This window comes from Danaus plexippus, assembly GCF_018135715.1.
Source record: "Danaus plexippus chromosome 16 unlocalized genomic scaffold, MEX_DaPlex mxdp_31, whole genome shotgun sequence".
Lineage (NCBI taxonomy): Eukaryota > Metazoa > Arthropoda > Insecta > Lepidoptera > Nymphalidae > Danaus > Danaus plexippus.
The window spans coordinates 799,168-821,884 of NW_026869852.1; the positions used below are offsets into that span (position 1 = coordinate 799,168).

Genomic DNA, 22,717 nt, shown 5'->3' on the forward strand with positions numbered 1-22,717 from the left:
TAGTCATATTTATGTTTATGTCAAATATTGATTACTAAAAATTTAAAAATGTATAACTTCTCTTGGCGACTCAATAGAGTAATGACAAAACCTACTTATACGTCTAATGAGTAGTAACTCTAACGTCATAAATGACAATTTTTGATTTTTTGTCAAGGTGATCCCATCTAAATAGCTATTAATTTTTTAAAAATAAACTTAGAAAGTTAATGAGATAACAAAAGCTGTTTCTATCGTCTTATGTTCTTATTTCTGTGCTCAAAGACGTAAATTATGATGTTCAGAAGGACCTCCGAGATAAACAAAAGTCGAGCAGCTGTCTTCTTGTAAAGGTATTTTCGATATCGATGATTTATAATAAAATAATTCAATCAAGTATTGTGGAAAAATATAGAACTGTCATAATTTACTACGTACTAGATGCCGGTACTACTGATAACAATATTATTCTTCTTTCTAATGTATTTGATCGCCGGTTTATGTCGATATAAGGCTAAGATTATGTCAAAATTGTTCGCAATAATATCAAGATTTATGCAATCCTCCCAAGCGACTGTGTACCTGTGGATTGTAATTTGATTTTCTGAAAAATTCTCAATAACGAATCCTATGCAGGATATTTATTTTAATGCAAATCAATAGAAAAAATATACAAAAGACACTGATAAATTACTTTTTCACCAACATCTATTTATTTATTTATATTTACTATATATTTTTTATAAAAAATAAGATTAAGTGTATTGTTGAGTGCAGTCTCTAAAAATATTATGCAATACTATAACAACACAAAATAATTACATATAATTTTTTTTTCAGATGTTTATTCTTACAATTATGTGTTAAGCATAGAGGTCCTCTTGAGAGGACTGGCTTGGCCAGCCTCATCTTTTAGGTAGAATATCTATTTTAGCCATACTTATTCTGTACCTGAAATATATTTCACCATATCTTATTTAATCATCATAAATATATAAGAAGTAACCGCAAAGATGAGTAAAAACCCAGAGGTTGATTGTATGAGAAACTGTAAATCTAAGTTTCATGGCCAACTACTGACAAGCTCTATAACAAAACGATCTGTGAATGACGAGTCTCTTGCCAGCTTTATAAAAAGCACATGCGCCAACTTTGCTAAAGCCTTTGATTTTGAGGTAAGTTTTTATGTGTAGAGAAACATTTTACAAGTTTATAGCTATATATATATTTATTAGAAATATATATAATTAGAATAAAAAATTGAGAGAAAAATAACAATATAAAGCTATAGAAGATAAAATGAAATGACATATGTTGGCCTCAATTTAGATTTTAGGTATTGTTCTAACTCGGCACAATTGATTAGAAAAAAAAATTTCAGATATTCAGATATTACTCTTGAGACTATTATATTCCTTTTGTATGGGCCCCAAGAATGTTATATAAGACTTTGAATTGTAAGAATGTAGATTTTTTTTAAACAAAAATGAGACAGACCTTATATATATATATATGATATGAAAATTTATGTAGTCTCTTGGAATTGAAATATTTTTAATCAACTTTCAGGGCCGTACTGCTTTGCATATGACAGTGTCAAGGGGTAGAAATGTATTGATGAAATGGTTGATTCGTCATTCCTCGGATGCCTTTATTAATGCTCGTGATCGTGAATCCGGTTATACACCATTACATAGAAGTATATTCTACGGACAAATACACACTGCTGTTGCCCTTATGAAGCTTGGTAATGTTTATTACGTTTTCACCAATGCATTCCAGTTTATAATTTTATTTTGATTTAACACTTATTTTGAACATTGGATACACTGTAAATATACATATATATATATCAATAATGTAATTCAAAAATATTACTTATTAACTACTATTTGAAATTATACATTTTTACTAAATCAATATTTATTATAATTTATTACACCACCAGGCGTGAGCACTGATATATTAGACAAAGACGATTTCAAAGCAATAGACCATGCTATGTTAGACAAGCAGTACATGTCGAAGTTGTCTCCGTCGATGCCTTGTGATGTGTACGTTTGGGGAAGCAATTCAAATTATACCCTTGGTACTGGCTCTCAACAACCGAGACGTATACCCGAATTACTTACACATTTCAGCCGCACTAATGCTGATATTCAAAAGGTAATACACACAGTTTTTTAAACCAATTCTCTACGTCTTCATTTTTTTTCATTGATTTGTGTACATGATTTGGTACAATTGTATTATTATTTATTTGATACCAAATCTATTTCTACTATTCCTTCGCTGAACGTATACCTTCTCCTCTAATTTATTCTGTATTTGTAAATTATTTTTAAATCGGGAATAGTGATTCTAATAAACAACTGTAAGGAGTTTTACTAATATCTGAAAGTCATAACTGTCAATGTCAAAAAAACAATTAAACGTCACCCTTTATTGATTTTATATTTGTATTAATAATATACAATGCATACAATTGGCTTACCCAGAACCTGTTTAGGATTCACAAACATACTTTTCTTTTTATTCGGCGTTGTTACTTTCGCTGTCTGTGTGTGGTGCGTCATCAATACTGATTTTTTCCGGGAAGTTAACTACACTGTGACCAAGAGCTCCTTGGTGTCGGTGGTTGCAAATTTCGTTAACTTGAAATTATGGTTCACCCCCTTGACCTCGATCCTTATACCGATAGCTTTGTTGACAATATTCACGTCCTGCTGTGGCATATTCGGAGCTGGCTGTAAAATGAAATGTGCGATAAAATCATACATTTTTTTGGTCAGCGCCATATCTCTGACGGTTTTCTGGCTCATATTTGTATCATTTGTCTATAATGTGTATACGAACAATGAGAGAACTCGCAGCTTCATGCGTTCAACTATCGTCAGCAACTATGGCAAAGAGAACGATCTCATCACAAACACGTGGAACTATATAATGGTGACGTACGAGTGTTGTGGTGTGGTCGATTACAGAGACTTTTTGGATTCCAAATGGCAGAAAACGAATCTAGACAAACTTTATCCTATCCAATGTTGTAAATTGTTGAATAAAACTAGCCTTGAACCTATATACAAAGATTGTGCCACGAATCACGACCGCGATGAAGATACTAACAAAAATGTCGGTTGTTTCAAGGTACTCAGAATAGCGATATCTACTAACAAGGGAAAGATTGTCTTCTATATTATCCTCTTTGTTGTGGCCTATTCGGTATTGATCCTTTTTGCATATTGCATTATTCGCGGCGAGCCTCTGCTAGCTGCTGTAACAGGAAACCTAGCTTCAATACTACCGAACCGTAAAGAAGATAATGCTAAAAGAGTACCCTCAAATTCCTCTTTGGATAATATGTTGTTCGTAGAAGAACCCCCAAAGAAAGTAGTTAAAGTTGTGTCTACGATGAATCCCTTTCAAACTTACAAATTTAGCCCCAATAGCTACAACACGATGGAATCAAATTATCCCAAAAGCATCAGATCTTAAATAAAATAAAATAAAGTAACATAACAAACGTTCACGTGTTTTATTTGTATGTCCCTGGTATAAGTTAACTATTCATGTCACCAAAAAAAAAAAACTATCCTATTTAATCTATTTTAAATATATAAGATAAATCCGTCCATCCAATTTACATTTTTATCTAAGTAGGGTCTACTGCTAGATATACAAGTACTCTATTCATAAACAAAAGCCTCTGTATTGTTTGTAGGTGTGCTTAGGCAAATTCCATAGTGTGTTCCTCAGCGGGGGTGAAGTGTGGTGTGCGGGGCAGCCGGCCCGGGCGGGGGGGCCTCACTCCACAGCCTTACGACCTATACCACTTAGACTAGCGGAAACCTGTGTGGGTATGGCCCTTACTTTGACCTCCACTGTCTTCCTCCTACAGAGCGGAGCGGTGAGTACATTTATGTTATTTTTACAGTATAATTTTCTTATATGTATATAATGTCGAAACCGCAATCAATATTTACATTCTTGATCTCGTTATTTCTTACTAAGAAAGCGAGGAAAGTTGCTATTGGATAGATAATTTTACCTATTATAGTACTAAGACGGCTTTTGAGACTTACGTTTATGACAAGCGAAATATTTTTCAGGTGATCCAATACTCGTTGAACAACACTGAAAATCCAAGTCCATCGACAGTTAAGAGCCCATCGGTCATTAAACTGGCGAATGTGAAACCGGTTTTGAAGATATCTCATCCCCTGGGCGTGTGCGCGGGACGATCCCACGCGGTGGCGTGGAACGAGCACGCGGTGTACACCTGGGGATTGAACCTTGGACAGCTCGGACACACGCAAGACAAAGTTGTCCCCTTACCCAAAAGGGTATATTCTCATTATTTCATCGATCCTTAGCTATTTTGGTATATACATTATTTTATTAAAGCACTTACGAAAGCAGGAAATTCTATGTTCGAATTTTTTTATATGTATTTGTATTGTATCTTTTTTTATTATTCTACATAAAATTTGAAAAGTTCTAGTCACATATGTGATATAATTTTTTTGTATACTTTAATTTCATTTATTAACGAGTGACAAATAATTTTCCAGGTAGCGATATCATTGAATAACAAAGAAGACGCGAAGTTTCAGTTTGTTGACGCTTCAGACGCAGCCACAGTCATTTCCACGAGTGTGGGAGACGTTTATCTCCTGCATAAAAATATTTGCAAGAAAATTGCCATTAAGTACGTTGAATTATTCACCAATGTCATAATTATCCGGAAGAAACAATTCTAATAAAAAAATATTAGTTTTTTATTTTGTTACTGTAACTAAATTATTTCTATTGATGCAGACAGATCAATTTACGTCAAATATGTGTTGAGGCGAAAGTGAGCGACCAAGGTGCATATTCGCGTGTCACCGTCTTACTTCTCACCAACGTTGGACAACTCATGATCTGGCAAGACACCACCAACACATTGACCAGGTACTGCATTTTCAAATCTAAATTTTTGTGATATATAAAGAAACTACTAAGTCACCGATTCAAAAATTATACTCGAAATATCTTTACATACCTTACTATCACAACTTCATATGCGTTATTTTTGTATTAATAAAATACTACTTATTGTTTTTATGGACAGAGAAAATTTTGTTGGTGGGTAAATGATGGGTTGAGATACTTAAAGGCATATATACTATTAACAGTTTAAATGCTGCCATAGCAATCAATTGCTCTTATTTCCTGTTGCATTAATTAAATTATTTAGTGATAAATTGAATTAAATACTTATTAAGAAAATTTTTGCTAATACTTAGTATTGTTATATGATTATAAATATTACATTTTTCAAATATATGTTTGTATATATTTATGGGATGAATAAAACGACATTTTTGTAGTCGCTTTTATGGAATTTGTTTATTTTCTAATGTTTATCTAAACATTTACAGATGTGTCTTTGGTCTTAGTCATCAAACTACTATAACACATGTAGCACTAACCCACGACGCTCTCTACTTCACAACTAAACATGGCGAAGCGTTCGTCGGTTATATATCGAGAAAGACCACGCCCCCTCCCGCTCAACCAATCAAAAAGGAAAGGGATAGAGACAACAAATCAGCCCTGGTGAAGTTTTTAGAAAAGGACGACTGTACATCTGTTAGGATATCCAAGATACCGAACATTCATCGGGCTATTGGAATATCGGTGGACAGCGAGGGACTTAATTTAGCCTGTCTTCAGGTATACCGTCTGAACTTTCTCTCTTAATTTCACATCTCATTTATTGTATGTCCGGTCTTACAAATATTATTGTTAGCTTTATATTTCTAATATGGTTGAAAAATTATTTTTCTAAATTATCTATCAGTAATAGAAAATACTTCAAACATTATTTATGTCTATACACTATTAACTATTAAAAAATATGTTCAAGGCAAAACCAATAACACGTCTTGTTATCTATGGAGTACCCAATTTTACATAATCTCTATTCTCTAGTCTCCATTCCTGTACTCTTCACATGATCACTAAAGCGTACTTTATTGTGGACAAATTCTCAGTATGATAAAATTTCTCAGACAAAACCGTCCTGTGGCCTTACTTCCATCCCGGATCTATCTCCAACGAGTCTGACCAAGCACATGGAGATTCTGATAGAAACAGCGGCCGAAGACGACATCCTACATGACGTTGTGTTTAAAGTAAAAAAAAAAACTACCTACATAATAATTTTTTTTTGGTCTTGCAACACCGAATCAAAAATAAATAATTTCTTAGATATTCACTGACGAAGAAAATATTAATCTAATACGAACATGTCAAATAAGGTCAACTATACCTAGGAATTATTTAATGTGATTTTTATGTAAAAAATGTATTACTGTTGATAATACATAATTTCCATTCAAGGTCGGCCAAAAATCCTATCCAGCTCATCTATATATAGTAGCGTCAAGCAGCGAATATCTCTACAAGCAATGCGCCAACGGTGTCATAACCCTGGATGTTCATCCGGAGGTGTTCGAACGGGTATTGCAGTACATGTACACGGGGTCCTGTGACGTCACCAGGCTGGGGGTCTGCGGGTTGAGGCTGAAGCGAGAGGAGCTTGTGAAGAAAGACCCTTTGGAGGACGAGGTTATTGGTAAGTTGAAAAAAGTTTAGAATAGTGACGATAGGGCATATGCCTGTTTTGCTGACGGTATAGACATATGTGTATATATACATATATATAGATTTTGTTGTGATTTTTTTGTTGACGGAAAAGAATATGTGATTGCAATTCAAATAGAAACCCCGTAATGAATGTTCCTCGACTTCGGCAAGATCTAAACTTGCCACTTAAAAATATTATTTTTACTTCCTATATATAATAATTAAAATAGCTATCCTAATGATTAATCAAGCAGCGGGGAAGCTATATGTCTAATTCTAGTTGAATTTTAATTGAAGTTTGAGGTCAGTATTAACATGTCCTTCTGAGGTTATATAATGTGACTTGAAATGAGTTTGGAGTGATGACTGATGAGGTTATATCTGACGAATATAAAGAAGGGAACAGTGATTTAAATGACTTAAAACTCGTAGTGCTTCCATAATTTAGTTTGCATTTCATAAATACAAATTTATCTTATAGAAAATCCGGCAGAGATATCGGCGTTTGAAGTATACAAGAACCAGGAGAAAAGAAAAGGCAACCGTCGCAAAAACGTGGAAGTGTCTAGAGTGCATGTCTTCTGCGATCCCGTCAAGTTAGTTCAGGCGACGGCGAAGAGACTTCAAGTCATGGGACTACATAAGCTGCTTGACAAGTTTTAGTAAGAAATTTTAACAATATTAATATATATTACATTTAACCCTTAAATATGAATGATTTTTATCAAAGATTTAATATTTTTTTTGTTTTTGAATTTATAAGAAATATAGAATCGATACATTTTAATAATTTTCATCGAAATTATTTTATAGTATTCATAGACCTTCCAGCTGGTGGATATCAGTTGACAGTTTCAAATATATATTAATAATTAACGTATAACTACTCCAAGTTCTCTATTTGAAAGAAAAAATAAAGCTGATATAAAAATCGTTTTGCCCGTGATCCCGGTTGCTCCCAAGTAACCGAAACGTCGGGAGTGTGCAGTTTTAAAAGTGATAAAATAACGCATAGTAATCTGAAAAATTTGTTTCATTTTAAATGAATACTCGCGAAAGACTTAGATCGTTATGTAAAACTGATATGTTTTGATATCTACTTAGCTACAGAGAGGGTTCAATCTATCTGAAAGACTCGGCAACCTTCACGAAGACTCCTCTAACGTGGGACAGGGATAGCTTCCCTGACCTCGTCGACACTCAAGTCTGTTCCAAGGACGGTATCCTAATACCGGCCCACAAGTGCGTTTTGGCAGCCCGGCTGGAATATTTCCAGGGAATGTTTATGCATTCCTGGACAGAGGTATATTACTAGTTAAAATTGGTATTTTTAAAGATTCTGTTGCTTGCCAAACAAAAAAAAATATATTTTATCAACTAGTTAAGCTGAGAAAAATATCTTTCGCGTTAATAATGGCAATTATTAAGATTTTTTTACCATTTTAATAACGTGATATTAAGGGCAGTGTCTCATATATATGAACAGTATATAATGCGTGCAATAAAGTAACCGTATATATTGATATATGGCCAGCTTGCTGATCGGTGTTCAAGTTATTTCACCTAAAGCTTCGGTTTTCAAACGCTCACAAACATTGGTGTACAAATGATACATATTTCCGAATTCCGACCTATGGTTGTGGCACGTCTAGTAGATAATATACATGGAATTTATTTTGTGATACTCCTATATTTAATGGATATTTGTTTAATTGTATTTGCCTTTACAATTTCAGATTTTTTTCTATTGAATGTCCTAATTTTGTTACAGAGTACACTCCTGTCGAAGGTGACCCTGCCCATCAACCATAGCATTTTGTTGCCCGTGATCGATTTCTTATATACCGACAAATGTCCGGAAGTCGAAAACTCTGACAGTATAGACTTCATATGCAGCATGCTTATTGTGTCAGATCAGCTGTTCATCAGTCGTTTGAGAGAAATGTGTGAGATCGCTCTCTCTAATCTTATAACATTAAAAAACAGCACAGAACTGTGTCAATTCGCTCACACGTATAACGCGTCCCAACTAAAGAGATGTTGCATGGAATTTATATGTCTCAATATATGTAGCGTACTAGAGAACAGGTCCCTGGATCTATTGGAAGAGACATTGCTGATGGACATCACCAAATATTATTGCAAATTTAATCCCATCATGTCCTCGCGCGTCATAACACCATTTTTTAACGCTCCAAGCGACGAAGTAGTTGATAAATGCTTTAGGAATTATCCCATAGATTTGGATTATGTCGATGAAGATGTAAAAAGGGATGATAGCCTGGAAGTCAATAAAAAGAAAAAACAGAAGAAAATTGAGTACACGGATAATGAAAGGGCGAGAAAGAGATACGAATCTGTGAGTTCGATCTCGTCGTTGGATTTATCCCACGATACCTCTGGCGACGTGACACTGTCACTGAGTTCGATCTCTAAGGAAACGGAGAAAAAATATCAAAATGCTGATAAGTGGACGGAAGTGCCAACAACCCAACAAAAACAGCAGAAATTGGTCCAAGCACGTTTAAAAGCAATATCTGCTGCAAAAGAAATTCTTAATGAAACACCAAACAGCTCTTTTACTAAGTTGACTAAAACTAGTTCTTCTCCAGTCGTATCACAAGATACATCGATTCCAACTACATCACGTACGTCTGTCTCTCCCAAAGATTCACCTGAACTATGTTGGGGCCAAGGAAACCTGATAATAAGTCACGTTGGTCCAAAGTTATCGCAAAAACAAAGAAAGAAATTGGCTTTAGAAAATGATCAGCCGGCCCAAACTCTTGACAACTACTTAGCTAACAAATTAAATATCGGAAGTCCCCCCGACAAACCAAGAAACCCTTGGAAGATATGTGACCCACCAGTCGCTGCTAGCAGTCCAAATAAAGCAAACTCATTGGAATTCAATAAGATTCTTGCTGATCAAAAGAAACAAAAAGATGACTCCTCAAGAATTATGACAAAACCTTTGACTCTTACACAGGTTTGAATTCCTTAAAAATACCATTAAAAGTACCGTTGATTACGTTCTATGTACTATTATATATTTTAAACTCCCACAAACTATCACTTGTAGAGTATAGCTCCATTTTTATGTTATCTAGATGAATTCCTTTATTTTATTATATCTAATACATTTAAATACTATTAAGAGATATTAAAACTTGTTCACAAATATTAATGCCATTAAATTACATATTATCACACACAATATTTTTGTCAGGGATATAGTATTAAATACTTAATATTTTGATGGTAACATATCTAAATACTTGTGTTTGCAGTTAGAAGATAAAGCCATTGAAGAATTGGAAAGATTCTACAACATTCATGAGGCCGACGATGAATTAATAACTGTGAAAAGAATTGAATTGCAAGTGTCTTCCCCGCAATGGATAAATACAGCACCAAGATAATAAACTATTTGTCATTACAAATGAACTACTTATTTTCAATAAAGTATATTATATATTTTAAATTCTGACTAATATCAAATGCGTTTTATTTAATACTACATGTTGATTAATCTGATTATTAAATTGCTCAAAACGCTACAAATTATTTACCTATGTCAAACTAACATAACAAAATAGCAAGTCAATTATCCATTGACATACAAATTATTGTTACGTGGTATATATTTTTCATATGTTTAATACAATTAAGAGTCTTAAATAAAAGATGTGACAGATTATATAATTCTATATTAAATACCAATAATGCATGAACAACATATAGTTTTTTAAAACTAGACTACTATTTTGGAGGGAAAGATTTTAAAAGCATATTGACTTGTCTATGGGTCAAATTTTTTTCTCCGGGAACTAATACACCCTTTTTTCCTTGTTCTCTTTGCACTTTTGCTCGTTGATAATAATCTTTGTAGCAATTTTGGAAAGATGATACTTCTTTAAGGCATTGTTGTTGATCAAATTCTGATTTTTTAAAACAAGCGAACATAACCGCTAGTTCTTGCATGCAGGCTGCTTCTTTTAGTTTATCGCCTTTGCCAGACACACTTTTCTTCAATTTTAATGGCAATAGCATTTGAAAGGGAATTGGTTCCCGTTGTGGCCGTCTAGCGCTTATATTTGAGGGCGCAGTAAAGAGTACACTACTTAATCTCATTTTACTGACCTAATGTTTTATTACTATTAATAATAATAAATATTTAAGTAACTAGTGATTACATAAAAGAGGTTATGTTTTCGTACCTAAACACTGACTGCTGACAGAAATGTCAAATTGTCATTAAAGATGTATTCCAAAACCATAGAACGAAAACTAGATTAAATAATTTGCTATAAAACAAAAAATCTGTTGGTAGGAAATTGGCATTTTCAAATGTGTATAATTTTATTAAATAATATTGAATAGTATTATAAAGCAACTTCAATATGAAATTTTTTTACAAATCACATGTCCCACATCAATTTTATTTATTCCTAAACTTTTTTTATAATGTAGCCTTCGTCCGTGCAAAGACGTGCACAGTATATTCTGCCAGTGTCATGTAGAATAGAGGAGACACGATCCGGGATTGACTTTGAAAACTTAGCTGGTTTCGTCGTGACATTTCAAACTAGAACAGAACAGATAAAAAGATCTCCAAATATTTTTGTTCTTTTAATTGTTCGTTTTAGTTTTCTCCAGATTTAAGAGATTAAAATTGTTTCTTTTTTAGTTACTCTTAAGTTTTTCTATTGGTAAAATCAAACGTCTTCTTCTAATTTATATGGACTAGAGTATACTGTTGTTGAAATATTTACTGCCCAACAAAAAAACAGTAGGTATTTCAGAACACGCAAAGATGCATTATGATGTATCGCGACACCAACTTTTATTGTTAGTCTATTAATGTGTTGAGTATTTAGGATGCCAATATCCATAATTAAGACAAAAAAAGGCGGATTTGGTTTAGATTTCGAAGGATGGTTGAGAAACAAAAATAAAGAGCTCAGATGCTATTGTATGTATGGAAGAAACCATTATTAATAGAGCCTTGCAAATGCCTAAGTTCAAGCTAAAAAGCTACAGAGCCAAGTAGGACAATTGTGTTAGCTGAACGCAGAGAACTAGTAACTTATGAAATAGTGATAACTGATGATTCTTCCTGCTTATCTCTTTCTTCGTGTAAATTTCAAAGACCCGTTTATAAAAGTGACTTCCTAAGACTGGTTTTGTATTAGTAAATAGGAGGATGAAGTGCCGACTGAAAATAGGTTTTAATAATTGACATATTAGAAACACCGTTAAGACATTAAATTCTACAATAAAGTATAACTTTATAAAACTGTGTTTTTAAAATTTTTTACCAGCAGAAATATCTCAAGGCTTTTTCCAAACCTGAAATTTGGGAATTGTAGTGCTTTAATCGATCATGATTTTGCACATAAATATTATTTTTTGGTCCGTTACCTACCTAATATACAAAGAAAATAATTAGGATATGAATAGACCAAAGGTAGATTTTGTAGAGCTGGAAATAAGCCAAAAAAAATAAAATTATTGACGAAAGTTATAAAAGAGACGTAGCACAAAGTGACCTCTTAGATAACCGATTAGATATATTACATCTGACAATGTCATTTCAGTTTATAGCATTCCAGCAGTTAAAAAAGCTAGGCTATCAGGCGTTTCTATTAATATTTTCAGCAATTGGTCTTTAACATTACCAACAAAGTAATAAATATTGTAAGTATACATTATTTAAAAAGACTAAGAGTTCTGATGCGGAAATGTCAATCTTCTGGCGAGGTCGAATGAGCAGTTTGTTTATTTAGAAGTTTGTTCATAATATGACATCTTTCACCGTACCAAGTACTTTGTGATGATGCCCTTCCGAATATTTTTTCGGACTTAGCAGTACTTATAAAACAAATAATTTTCTTTACTGGTCCTCTGAACACCTTTGTTTCGAAAGAAAATAACATATATTTAAATGTTAATAAATATTCTTATATATATTATTATTCAAGTAATACATTTGTCAATTATTGAAATATTTCATCTTAAAATATCTTTAGTTCAAGGTGTCTGGGAGGACTGCGACAGGGGTGGGTAGAATAGGAACAACAATAACTGGCTCAGGAACAACAGGCTCTTCTATGATTTCGGGTTCGTCGACGATGATAACGGGCTGGTCAGGAATGTGCGCATCACTCTCGTCTTCGATGACGGGGCCTGGCTGAGGTTTGTTGGCGTTAGAGTTGACGTTGATGATGATCTGGACCAGAGGGGAAACTGAAGGAGAGGGTCCTACGGAAGAATCGTCAATGATGACGGGTCCGACGTCGATGGGCGAGTCTTCGTCGATAATGACGGGTCCGACGTCGATGGGCGAGTCTTCGTCAATGATGACGGGTCCGACGTCGATGGGGGATTCTTGGTTGTTGAGGAGACTGTCAAGCAACTGTTGAAGTGCGGCAGCTGTAGCAGGGTCGGTGCTGGGATGTTGGATAGCCGCAATGATATCCTTGATCTCAGCGGCTTCCGCAGCAGCCACGTCGGGGACGATGAAGCGGGCTGACGCCGCGGCGACACAGACAGCGAACACAATGAAGAATTTCATTTTTATCTAAATAAAACATTCAATAAATTAACACAAATATAATATTTTATGAAAATCGAATCAGTGTATTAAACATGTCCAACTTACTTGATTTCTCTCACTAGTTACAAGTGACTACTAGAGACTATGTTGTAGGGTTTTTATATTATTTTATTATCTCCATATTTACATTAATCTTGAGATACAGACGAACTATCTTTATTTATTAGATGTATATAAATTAAATTTATTCGTTTATTTCTTTTGTTATAATAGCTTTTTATTTCGTCAACTAAATATGATATTTTAGATAGTTTCGTTATGAGAGTGTTGGCAAAGGGTGTTTTTTGAAAGGATTGCAGATCAGTGCATGCACACCATAGATTCAAATAGTCACTGCTTACCCTACCCATACTACAGCTAAACGGACATTGTTTAATTCTTACTTAAATACTTTTAATCATACAATACGCAATACGAATGTTTAATGGTTTACAGACCTTAAATATTGTTATTTGATTTACGATTTGGTAAATCTTTAAAAGTGCTATCTATTAACGGAAAATGAAACATTTTCGATCGACCGCTGCTTATTCCTAGCGCGGTTTTCCAGCCAAAGCGTTCGTAAACACAATTTACTCGGTAATATATATTCCATACAATTAATCTCAAGAACGATATACAAATCTCGTGTTGTAACAGAAAATATTTGAGTGTGTGTGTGCAAAAACTTTGCTATGATAATGGTAATGATATGATATTAAAAAGCACTTTCATACGCAATGTTGTCACACGCGCCCCACGCAACGCATGATTTGTCAGATCCACATCGGCATGGGAGGTAAGAGGGGATAATCTTACACCATCCCACGCTTAAGTTCAGTGTATTTCTAAAGCGTATATTCGTTGCGCGTCCGTCACGACACGGATAGACTTTGGAAACAACAGTTTAGATTCCAAAATGGGAAATGAACAACTTATTGAATAAGTAAGACGACAAGAAGCTGTTTATAATATTAAATGTGCTAAATGCAGTATGGGAAGAGATAGGAAAACAGTTTGACAAACCTAGCTTGTACCGCCTACCTGCCAATAATTTTTACTTGGAAAATTTTTATTATATTGTAAGCACCTATTGTTAACGTACCTACAACTTTGTAATTATTTAGTCTAATACAAGTACTATTTTAGGATTTAAAAGACAGGTAAATAAAACTCAGCTTTTGTGCTGTTAACTCTATTTAAAGTAGGAAAGTAGGTACATATTTATCTATTAACTATTTATTTTCGTTTTGTGTACTTTGCATTCCTCTTCTCAGCATATTTAATTGCCAGCGCACCGAACTCTCGCGTGAGACAAAGTATTGCTTGACTTTTTCTCTAATGCTGTAAGCATGTAGTGTGTGATTGTGCTTCTAAGACCATCCAATGGAATTAATAATGTTTTTTGTATTCTTTTTGTTTCCTTGTTGTGGATAAGGTTCTGTAGATAAAACAAAAGTTGTGCCAAAAATATTTATGAAGGCAGCATGTTGCTAGAACTATTTTGTCCACCGTTTCTGGTTGTACTTGAATAGGCCCTTCAAATACCCGCTATTTTGCTCTTAATATTCCAAATGCATTTTTAACAATCATCATCCCTATCTTATGTAATTAAACTGCCCGAGACCCAGTTTTCATTTAAAGTGGCTATCAATGCAGAAATTAATGAAAAACAAAATATCCGCTGCTATGATATTGATGATAAATACCGTAGACAAACAACTAGTCATTCTCTGATATTGATTGGCTTCCGAAGATGTGTATGTTCTTTTTTTATGTCACATTCAATAACCCTGTGAATCTCTTCAAACTGTACTTTACATGTGAAAGTACATGAAAAATCGGTCGTCATCATATTCCAGTTGCTTTACAACCAATGTATGATATTTCCCAAACCTATATCTTTCTTTATTTATCTCGCGAACCCAATATCTTTTATTCTTAGCTTTTTTTCTAGTTTTTTCGGCGCGCAAATATTTATTTAAAAATAACAAATATAATAAATCGTCTCAAATTCACTTTCAGAATCGGAAAATATTATATTCACTACAGCATCTCAAAAAATGTCGTATGAATCTGACGTCAAAATGTTGTTTTAATAAAAAGTATTATGATATTTATAATTGGCTAGCAGGTTGTGTTTCAGTTAGATATTGAAAGGCATAACGCGAACGTTATTAGGAATAGAAACATTTTCAAACATTTGATTGGTACAGTTTGCTTTCTAGGTAAACAAGAATTAGCTTTCCGCGGTCGTAACGTTTGTTGATTTGTTAGTTAAATATGATGGAAATATATATGGCGTCACCTTTACAGTCAACATTGACTAGCACGTTCACGGCACCTAATGTCTTTCATCATTTTACAAATGATTTATTTATTTTTTTTGCTTAAGTAAAGACCCTCTAAACTCTAAAGCATACTGCTACCATATGAGAATACAAATATTGCTAGGACGAATATAGCAAATATTTCGATGATCGCATATTATCATCAATTTTCATATATGTAAAAGTTTTCTAGTGTATTTAAATGTTTGTGGACAAATAAACGAATGTTTGTTTTCATGTCACGACATCTTGGATTAAAATGTTCCCTTATAATTATGTTCCATAAAGTAAATAAAGACAATGAGATCTAAGACTTTCGCGAGTTTTATTCATTTAAATGAAACTAATATTTTTCGGATATACTACGCGTGCTTTAATTTTGGTTAAAACTACATACCTACTCCCGACGTTTCGGTTACTTTTCAGTAACCGTGATCACGGGTGGACGAGATCACGGTTTGTATTTTAACAGATACAACATTTTTAAATAAATATAATTCTAAACTTAATGTAGATATTAAATCACTCGTATCATCGTGTGCAAAAGCACCGAAATTGTATGGGTTACCAAAAATCCATAAATAAGATGTTCCCTTACGCCCAATTGTAAGCCAGATTGACTCACCATTTTATAAACTGGCTAAATTTCTTTCAAAGATATTATCACCACTCCGGGGCCACACCAAGTCATTTGTTAGGGGTTCCTACCAGTTTGTCAATGATATAAAACACCTAAAATTTAGAGACAGTGACAGTATGGTCAGTTTCGATGTACAGTCATTATTCACTAGTCTACCTGTTCTTAACTGTATCGTAATTGTAAGAGTTAAGTTAAAGGATCACAACATGCCTATTGAATATGCAGAGCTATTAAAGCATTGCCTAACATCTGGCTACCTCATGTGAAAGGATGAATTCTACATACAAGTAGATGAAGTTGCAATGGGTTCACCGGTCTCTCCCGTTGTCGCTGATATATTCATGGAGGACTTCGAGGCCCAGCTCCTTTGCTCTCCTCCAATAAAACCATGAAAATATAAACGGTATGTAGATGGCACCTTCACAATATTAAACAAAAATAAAACATCTGCTTTTCTTAACCACCTTAATTCTATCAATAGCAAGATTCAGTTACTTAAAATTAGATGCAAATAATTCTTTAGCTTTCCATGATATACTTGTCATTAGGAACCCTGACAATACTTTGGGACATACTGTTTATAGGAAACCCACACATACGGATAAGTATCTCAATAGACACTCACACCACCACCCTATCCAGTTAGCTACCGTTGGCAAATCTTTGTTATAGAGAGCCCAACACCTTTGTGACGCTGACCACCTAGAGGCCGAGCTGCTGCATGTAAAAAATGCTCTCACCACCAACAACCTGCCTGTGCCTCACCAGCATCGCAAGAACCACTTGGAGCTACCCACAGTTGAGCGACAACCTGCAATATTACCATATGTTAAGGGAGTTACTGACAGAATAGGGAACATCTTGAAGAAGGTTTCTATCAAGACTATTTATAAACCACATAAGAAAGTGAGCCAATTCTCGAGACCTATCAACAGTACCATTCCTTTGCAACAAGCGGGTGTATACAAACTCGATTGTAACTGTGGCTTATCATACCTTGGACAAACAAAGGGGAGAATCGGTACTAGGGTGAAGGAACAAATCTCAGACATCAAAAATAGGCGCGCGTCGAGGTCAGCAGTGTATGAACACACAATCAACAAACCAGGCCACTATATTCGGTTTGATAAACCACAAATCCTCGCTCGTGAAGTCAGGTACATACCGAGGTTAATCCGCGAGGCTATTGAAATTAAGAAACATCCCAATTTCAATAGAGAAGATGGCTGGAATCTATCCAACACCTGGGACCCCCTCCTTAAAAATATAAAATCCCATGTCCGTAACCACACCGCAGGACTTCAAGACACCGTAAGTGCATTCTGCTGGCGTCCAGAGCAGTACGCCAGAAAATTAAGAAATCTTGGCGGTAGATGATAAATAACAGGCACAACTGACAGATATTCACATCTCGTCTGCCCGTGATCACGGTTGCTGAAACGTAACTGAAAGGACGGGAGTATGCAGTTTTAACCAAAAATAAAGCACGCGTAGTGTATCCGAAAAATATTAGTTTCATTTAAATGAATGAAAACAAATTAATAAATATAATACAAACTACATTATTTAAAAAGAATAAGAATTGTGTTACATCATTATTAATGTGTCAATTTCCGGGTGACCCTTTTCATAAGCATTTTTTCACTATGGCGTATTAAAAAAATCCTGTGAATGTTTTCTTAAAGAAATTAATAGACAAGTTAAAGTAAAGTAGATCTATGATCATATAAATTTATTATATAAATAATACATTTTGGTTTTGTTATATTCGGTCCGTAAAATATTTTTAGTTAAGGGTTTCTGGGAGGACTGCTGCGGGGTTGGGGTCAACAGGAACCACAATAACTTGCTCAGGAACAACGGGCTCTTCTATGATTTCGGGTTCGTCGACGATGATAACGGGCTGGTCAGGAATGTGAGCATCACTCTCGTCATCGATGACGGGGCCTGGCTGAGGTTTGTTAGCGTTAGAGTTGACGTTGATGATGATCTGGACCAGAGGGGAAACTGAGGGAGAGGGTCCTACGGAAGAATCGTCAATGATGACGGGTCCGACGTCGATGGGCGAGTCTTCGTCAATGATGACGGGTCCGACGTCGATGGGCGAGTCTTCGTCAATGATGACGGGTCCGACGTCGATCGGGGATTCTTGGTTGTTGAGGAGACTGTCAAGCAACTGTTGAAGTGCGGCAGCTGTAGCAGGGTCGGTGCTGGGATGTTGGATAGCCGCAATGATATCCTTGATCTCAGCGGCTTCTGCAGCAGCCACGTCGGGGACGATGAAGCGGGCTGACGCCGCGGCGACACAGACAGCGAACACAATGAAGAATTTCATTTCTATCTAAATAAAACATTCAATAAATTAACACAAATATAATATTTTATAAAAATCGAATCAGTGTATTAAACATGTCCAACTTACTTGATTTCTCTCACTAGTTACAAGTGACTACCAGAGACTATGTTGTAGGGTTTTTATATTATTTTATTATCTCCATATTTACATTAATCTTGAGATACAGACGAACTATCTTTGTTTATTAGATGTATATAAATCAAATTATTAGTTTATTTCTTTTGTTTTAATAGCTTTTTGTCTCGTCGACTAAGTATGAGGTTTTAGATAGTTTCGTTAGGAGAGTGTTTGCAATGGGTGCTCTTTGAAAGAATTGCAGAGACTATACTGAGAAGGTTGAAAAGGTCGGGGGAAATAATTGTTAAAAAAATTAAAAATATGCTTAGGGGATATTTTTTCAAATAACTAAATTATTAGTATCGACAACAAAAAATAAACTTAATGAGTTCCTTCCATCTCAAATATGTGTTTTCTTGCTAAAGGTGTCGTGCCATGAAAAGGTAATAAAACAAGCTGCATTATGAGGTTTCAGTCTTACTCCGAGCGGGAAAAAGTTAATACAATAAACAACATCCACGCATTTTTTTTTTTGTTAAACTGTTTTAGTTCTCTTAAATTTAATTTATAGGAAAGGTTTTACCAAATAGCCTACAGTTTTTTGTCCACATTATAGTAAAAGTGACAATGTCTACACCTAAAGTATGATAAGAAATGAGTACCTAATCGTCGATCTACGTGGAGGCGGTCGGGCGATGCGAACGCCTGATGCCTCGAAAGATTGAAGCACAGAGGGTGGAGCTCCGCCAGGTCCTAGTGGCGGAGTGGCAGACGCGCTTAGACGCAACCCACGGCAGCTACGCCGCTGTAGCGGCGGTAAGGGCCGTTCTACAGGAGAGGCTCAATAAAAGCCACGGCGCCCTTAGCTTCATGCCAACGCAGGTACTTACCGAACACGGGTGTTTCGGGAAGTACCTTTGTCGCATAGGCCGGGAGCAGACGTCCCAGTGCCACCATTGTGGTGACGGCCGCAACGATACGGCGCTGCATACGTTGGCGGAGTGCCCAGCTTGGGCCGAGCAGCGCCGTGACTTGGTCGCGGCCGTAGGTGATGCAGGAAATCTCGCGCTTCCGGCTGTAGTGTGTGCTATGGTAGGGAGCGAGTAAGGGTGGTGTGCCGTCGTCACCTTTTGCGAGGTTGTGATGTTCGCAAAGGAGGTGGCGGAAAGGGAGAGGGATGCTGCCTTATATCTCCCCTCCCGCAGAATACGCTTTGAGCGCCGAAGGGTGGCCGAATTCACGCCACCGTAGAGCTCGGTCTGTGGACGGCAGATTCGGGGCATCGTATCGTCTGAAAATAGCTGCAGGCTTCAAGGCGGCGGCGCGTGTTCCAGGCGCGTCTCATAGTTGAGTCCAAATTAAATTGAGATTTATGATCTCATTATTATATCACTAATCGTCTCTCGTCTTAATACACAAAGTTTTCCTTCAAGTATTATCATCGAGATTTTGCCCATTGAAGATAATTTTATGTATCTATATTATATATAATTGTACTGTTTAAAGTATCGAAGTTTTTTGGATTGTTGTCATAGCAAATGATTGAATATAGTTTAGGAATTAATATCATATAATGATCTTATAACTGTGAACTTACTTCCATGGGTGTCAGAGATTAGAACGAGTCTGTTTGCATTTAAAAGTTTATAAAAATGTGACGTTTTCGGCACAGTATACAGTATACTATATACAAAAAGCATACTGTGTAACTTTCGTCTTTAGTTGTCTGTTATCATAAAGTGTTTTAAAACGTGATCTTTAAAATTATACCGCAACTGGTAGGAGCCACGATCTTTTGTCTGCTCTGATGAGATAGGGTCTGGAGAACAACATACCAATAAGGTAGCATCTAATTTAATTTACTATTTGGTTTCGATTACAATCAGCGACATCAATAACGGCCTATAGATTATGTAAAATTAAATACATAAAGTGCATTTTTATGTCAAATAACATCTTGATACAATTTAGACTTTTATATTGCTACATAGTTAATTCACAAAAACTGTACGTTATATTCACAAGTGATTTAAAGTAGTTATTGGACTTATTCTTTTTGTTTTTTTCAAAATCTTTTGCAAATAACATTTGGGCCGATAACTGAAAGTTAATCGCACTTTAACTGAATAATCTGTTTCCACCTTATCCTCTTCCGTTTAAAATATTGATGAGATCAATTGGTACTGTACTATGAATAATTCAATGTAATTATTTTTTGTTCTTTCCAGAAAAAACTTCAATGATATTTCCAAAAAGTTTTTTCTTCCGCATTAAGTATGCTAACGTCTCTTATTGACAAGCACCTAAGGTTTTTCATCATTTTGTAAATCATTTTTTTTTTGCTCAAGTAAAGACCCTCTAAAGCGTACTGCTACCATATGAGTATGGACAATTTTAACTAGGACGAATATAGGAAATATTTCGATGATCGCATATTGTCGTCGATTTTCATATATGTAAAAGTTTTCTAGTGTATTTAAATGTTTGTAGACAAATAAACGAATGTTTGTGTTCATGTCACGGCATCTTGGATTAAAATGTTCCCTTATACTTATGTTCCATAAAGTAAATAAAGACAAATTTATAAATATAATACAAACTACATTATTTAAAAAGAATAAGAATTGTGTTACATCATTATTAATGTGTCAATTTCCGGGTGACCCTTTTCATAAGCATTTTTTACTATGGCGTGTTAAAAAAATCCTGTGAATGTTTTCTTAAAGAAATTAAAAGACAAGTTAAAGTAAAGTAGATCTATGATCATATAAATTTATTATATAATTAATACATTTGGGTTTTGTTATATTCGGTCCTTAAAATATTTTTAGTTAAGGGTTTCTGGGAGGACTGCGGCGGGGTTGGGGTCAACAGGAACAACAATAACTTGCTCAGGAACAACGGGCTCTTCTATGATTTCGGGCTCGTCGACGATGATAACGGGCTGGTCAGGAATGTGAGCATCACTCTCGTCATCGATGACGGGGCCTGGCTGAGGTTTGTTAGCGTTAGAGTTGACGTTGATGATGATCTGGACCAGAGGAGAAACTGAGGGAGAGGGTCCTACGGAAGAATCGTCAATGATGACTGGTCCGACGTCGATGGGAGAGTCTTCGTCAATGATGACGGGTCCGACATCGATGGGCGAATCTTCGTCAATAATGACTGGTCCGACGTCGATGGGCGAGTCTTCGTCGATAATGACGGGTCCGACGTCGATGGGCGAGTCTTCGTCAATGATGACGGGTCCGACGTCGATGGGGGATTCTTGGTTGTTGAGGAGACTGTCAAGCAACTGTTGAAGTGCGGCAGCTGTAGCAGGGTCGGTGCTGGGATGTTGGATAGCCGCAATGATATCCTTGATCTCAGCGGCTTCTGCAGCAGCCACGTCGGGGACGATGAAGCGGGCTGACGCCGCGGCGACACAGACAGCGAACACAATGAAGAATTTCATTTCTATCTAAATAAAACATTCAATAAATTAATACAAATATAATATTTTATAAAAATCGAATCAGCGTATTAAACATGTCCAACTTACTTGATTTCTCTCACTAGTTACAAGTGACTACTAGAGACTATGTTGTAGGGTTTTTATATTATTTTATTATCTTTATATTTACATTAATCTTGAGATACAGACGAACTATCTTTATTTATTAGATGTATATAAATCAAATTAATTCGTTTTATTGCTGTTTAAAGCTAGTTAAAATCTATAAAGTGATGATATTCAGACGGCCATACAAAAGAATTTTAATCTTAAAGGTTGTTTTAAATATTACTCTCATTAAATCTTAGTTATATTATCTTCGAATTATTAGGTCACCAGAATAATTCGTGAATAAATAATAAGTAATTGTTGAAGGAATCTACTGATATTATTTTTTGCACAAATATAGGCCTCCTTGTTTTAAAACTTAGGCCCAACACGGACTATTTCCTTGACGGTAAATGTGACTGCAACAACAGAAGTGATCTCAATGAATTTGTTGACTGAAATATTTTCAAACCACTAGTATCACAAGAGTATTGACCTTTTTTTCTTCATTTATGTTACTTATTAGTCCCTTATTCAATTAAAATGAGATACATATATCAAACATTAGGTAACGATGTCGTTA

The 22,717-nt window shown here is 35.2% G+C and overlaps 6 protein-coding genes across 8 annotated transcripts; 2 read left to right on the plus strand and 4 right to left on the minus strand.

Moving 5' to 3' along the window:
• The first annotated feature begins 139 nt into the window (after positions 1 to 139).
• On the plus strand, positions 140 to 10,113 carry LOC116771658 (inhibitor of Bruton tyrosine kinase). Its single transcript, XM_032663549.2, has 15 exons — positions 140 to 332; positions 820 to 1,154; positions 1,549 to 1,726; positions 1,928 to 2,145; positions 3,701 to 3,886; positions 4,089 to 4,322; positions 4,551 to 4,687; positions 4,798 to 4,932; positions 5,403 to 5,697; positions 6,036 to 6,158; positions 6,367 to 6,601; positions 7,094 to 7,274; positions 7,717 to 7,915; positions 8,384 to 9,601; positions 9,903 to 10,113. The coding sequence occupies exons 2-15, from the start codon at positions 993 to 995 to the stop codon at positions 10,032 to 10,034; spliced, it is 3,633 nt and encodes a 1,210-aa protein (XP_032519440.2). The 5' UTR covers positions 140 to 332; positions 820 to 992; the 3' UTR covers positions 10,035 to 10,113.
• LOC116771659 (tetraspanin-1-like) lies at positions 2,164 to 3,577 on the plus strand. Its single transcript, XM_032663550.2, has one exon. The coding sequence runs from the start codon at positions 2,455 to 2,457 to the stop codon at positions 3,472 to 3,474; it is 1,020 nt and encodes a 339-aa protein (XP_032519441.1). The 5' UTR covers positions 2,164 to 2,454; the 3' UTR covers positions 3,475 to 3,577.
• Positions 10,114 to 10,307: 194 nt separating the features above from the next.
• LOC116771660 (uncharacterized) lies at positions 10,308 to 10,860 on the minus strand. The gene has a single exon (XM_032663551.2). It carries the CDS (start codon positions 10,744 to 10,746, stop codon positions 10,375 to 10,377), a length of 372 nt encoding a protein of 123 aa, XP_032519442.2. The 5' UTR covers positions 10,747 to 10,860; the 3' UTR covers positions 10,308 to 10,374.
• A 1,694-nt stretch (positions 10,861 to 12,554) lies between these two features.
• LOC116772013 (uncharacterized) lies at positions 12,555 to 13,324 on the minus strand. Its single transcript, XM_032664037.2, has 2 exons — positions 13,277 to 13,324; positions 12,555 to 13,195 (listed from the first exon to the last, which is right to left on the minus strand). Exon 2 carries the CDS (start codon positions 13,187 to 13,189, stop codon positions 12,641 to 12,643), a length of 549 nt encoding a protein of 182 aa, XP_032519928.2. The 5' UTR covers positions 13,190 to 13,195; positions 13,277 to 13,324; the 3' UTR covers positions 12,555 to 12,640.
• A 4,556-nt stretch (positions 13,325 to 17,880) lies between these two features.
• LOC133320312 (uncharacterized) lies at positions 17,881 to 18,650 on the minus strand. Of its 3 annotated transcripts, none has more exons than XM_061528302.1 (2): positions 18,603 to 18,650; positions 17,881 to 18,521 (listed from the first exon to the last, which is right to left on the minus strand). In XM_061528302.1, exon 2 carries the CDS (start codon positions 18,513 to 18,515, stop codon positions 17,967 to 17,969), a length of 549 nt encoding a protein of 182 aa, XP_061384286.1. In that variant the 5' UTR covers positions 18,516 to 18,521; positions 18,603 to 18,650; the 3' UTR covers positions 17,881 to 17,966. The 3 variants fall into 3 exon arrangements, with proteins under 3 accessions (XP_061384286.1, XP_061384287.1, XP_061384288.1); XM_061528303.1 differs by having other exon boundaries at positions 17,881 to 18,517; positions 18,599 to 18,650; XM_061528304.1 differs by having other exon boundaries at positions 17,881 to 18,517; positions 18,603 to 18,632.
• Positions 18,651 to 21,334: 2,684 nt separating this feature from the next.
• Positions 21,335 to 22,267, minus strand: LOC133320311 (uncharacterized). The gene is made up of 2 exons (XM_061528301.1): positions 22,135 to 22,267; positions 21,335 to 22,053 (listed from the first exon to the last, which is right to left on the minus strand). Exon 2 carries the CDS (start codon positions 22,045 to 22,047, stop codon positions 21,421 to 21,423), a length of 627 nt encoding a protein of 208 aa, XP_061384285.1. The 5' UTR covers positions 22,048 to 22,053; positions 22,135 to 22,267; the 3' UTR covers positions 21,335 to 21,420.
• Between the last annotated feature and the right edge of the window lie 450 nt (positions 22,268 to 22,717).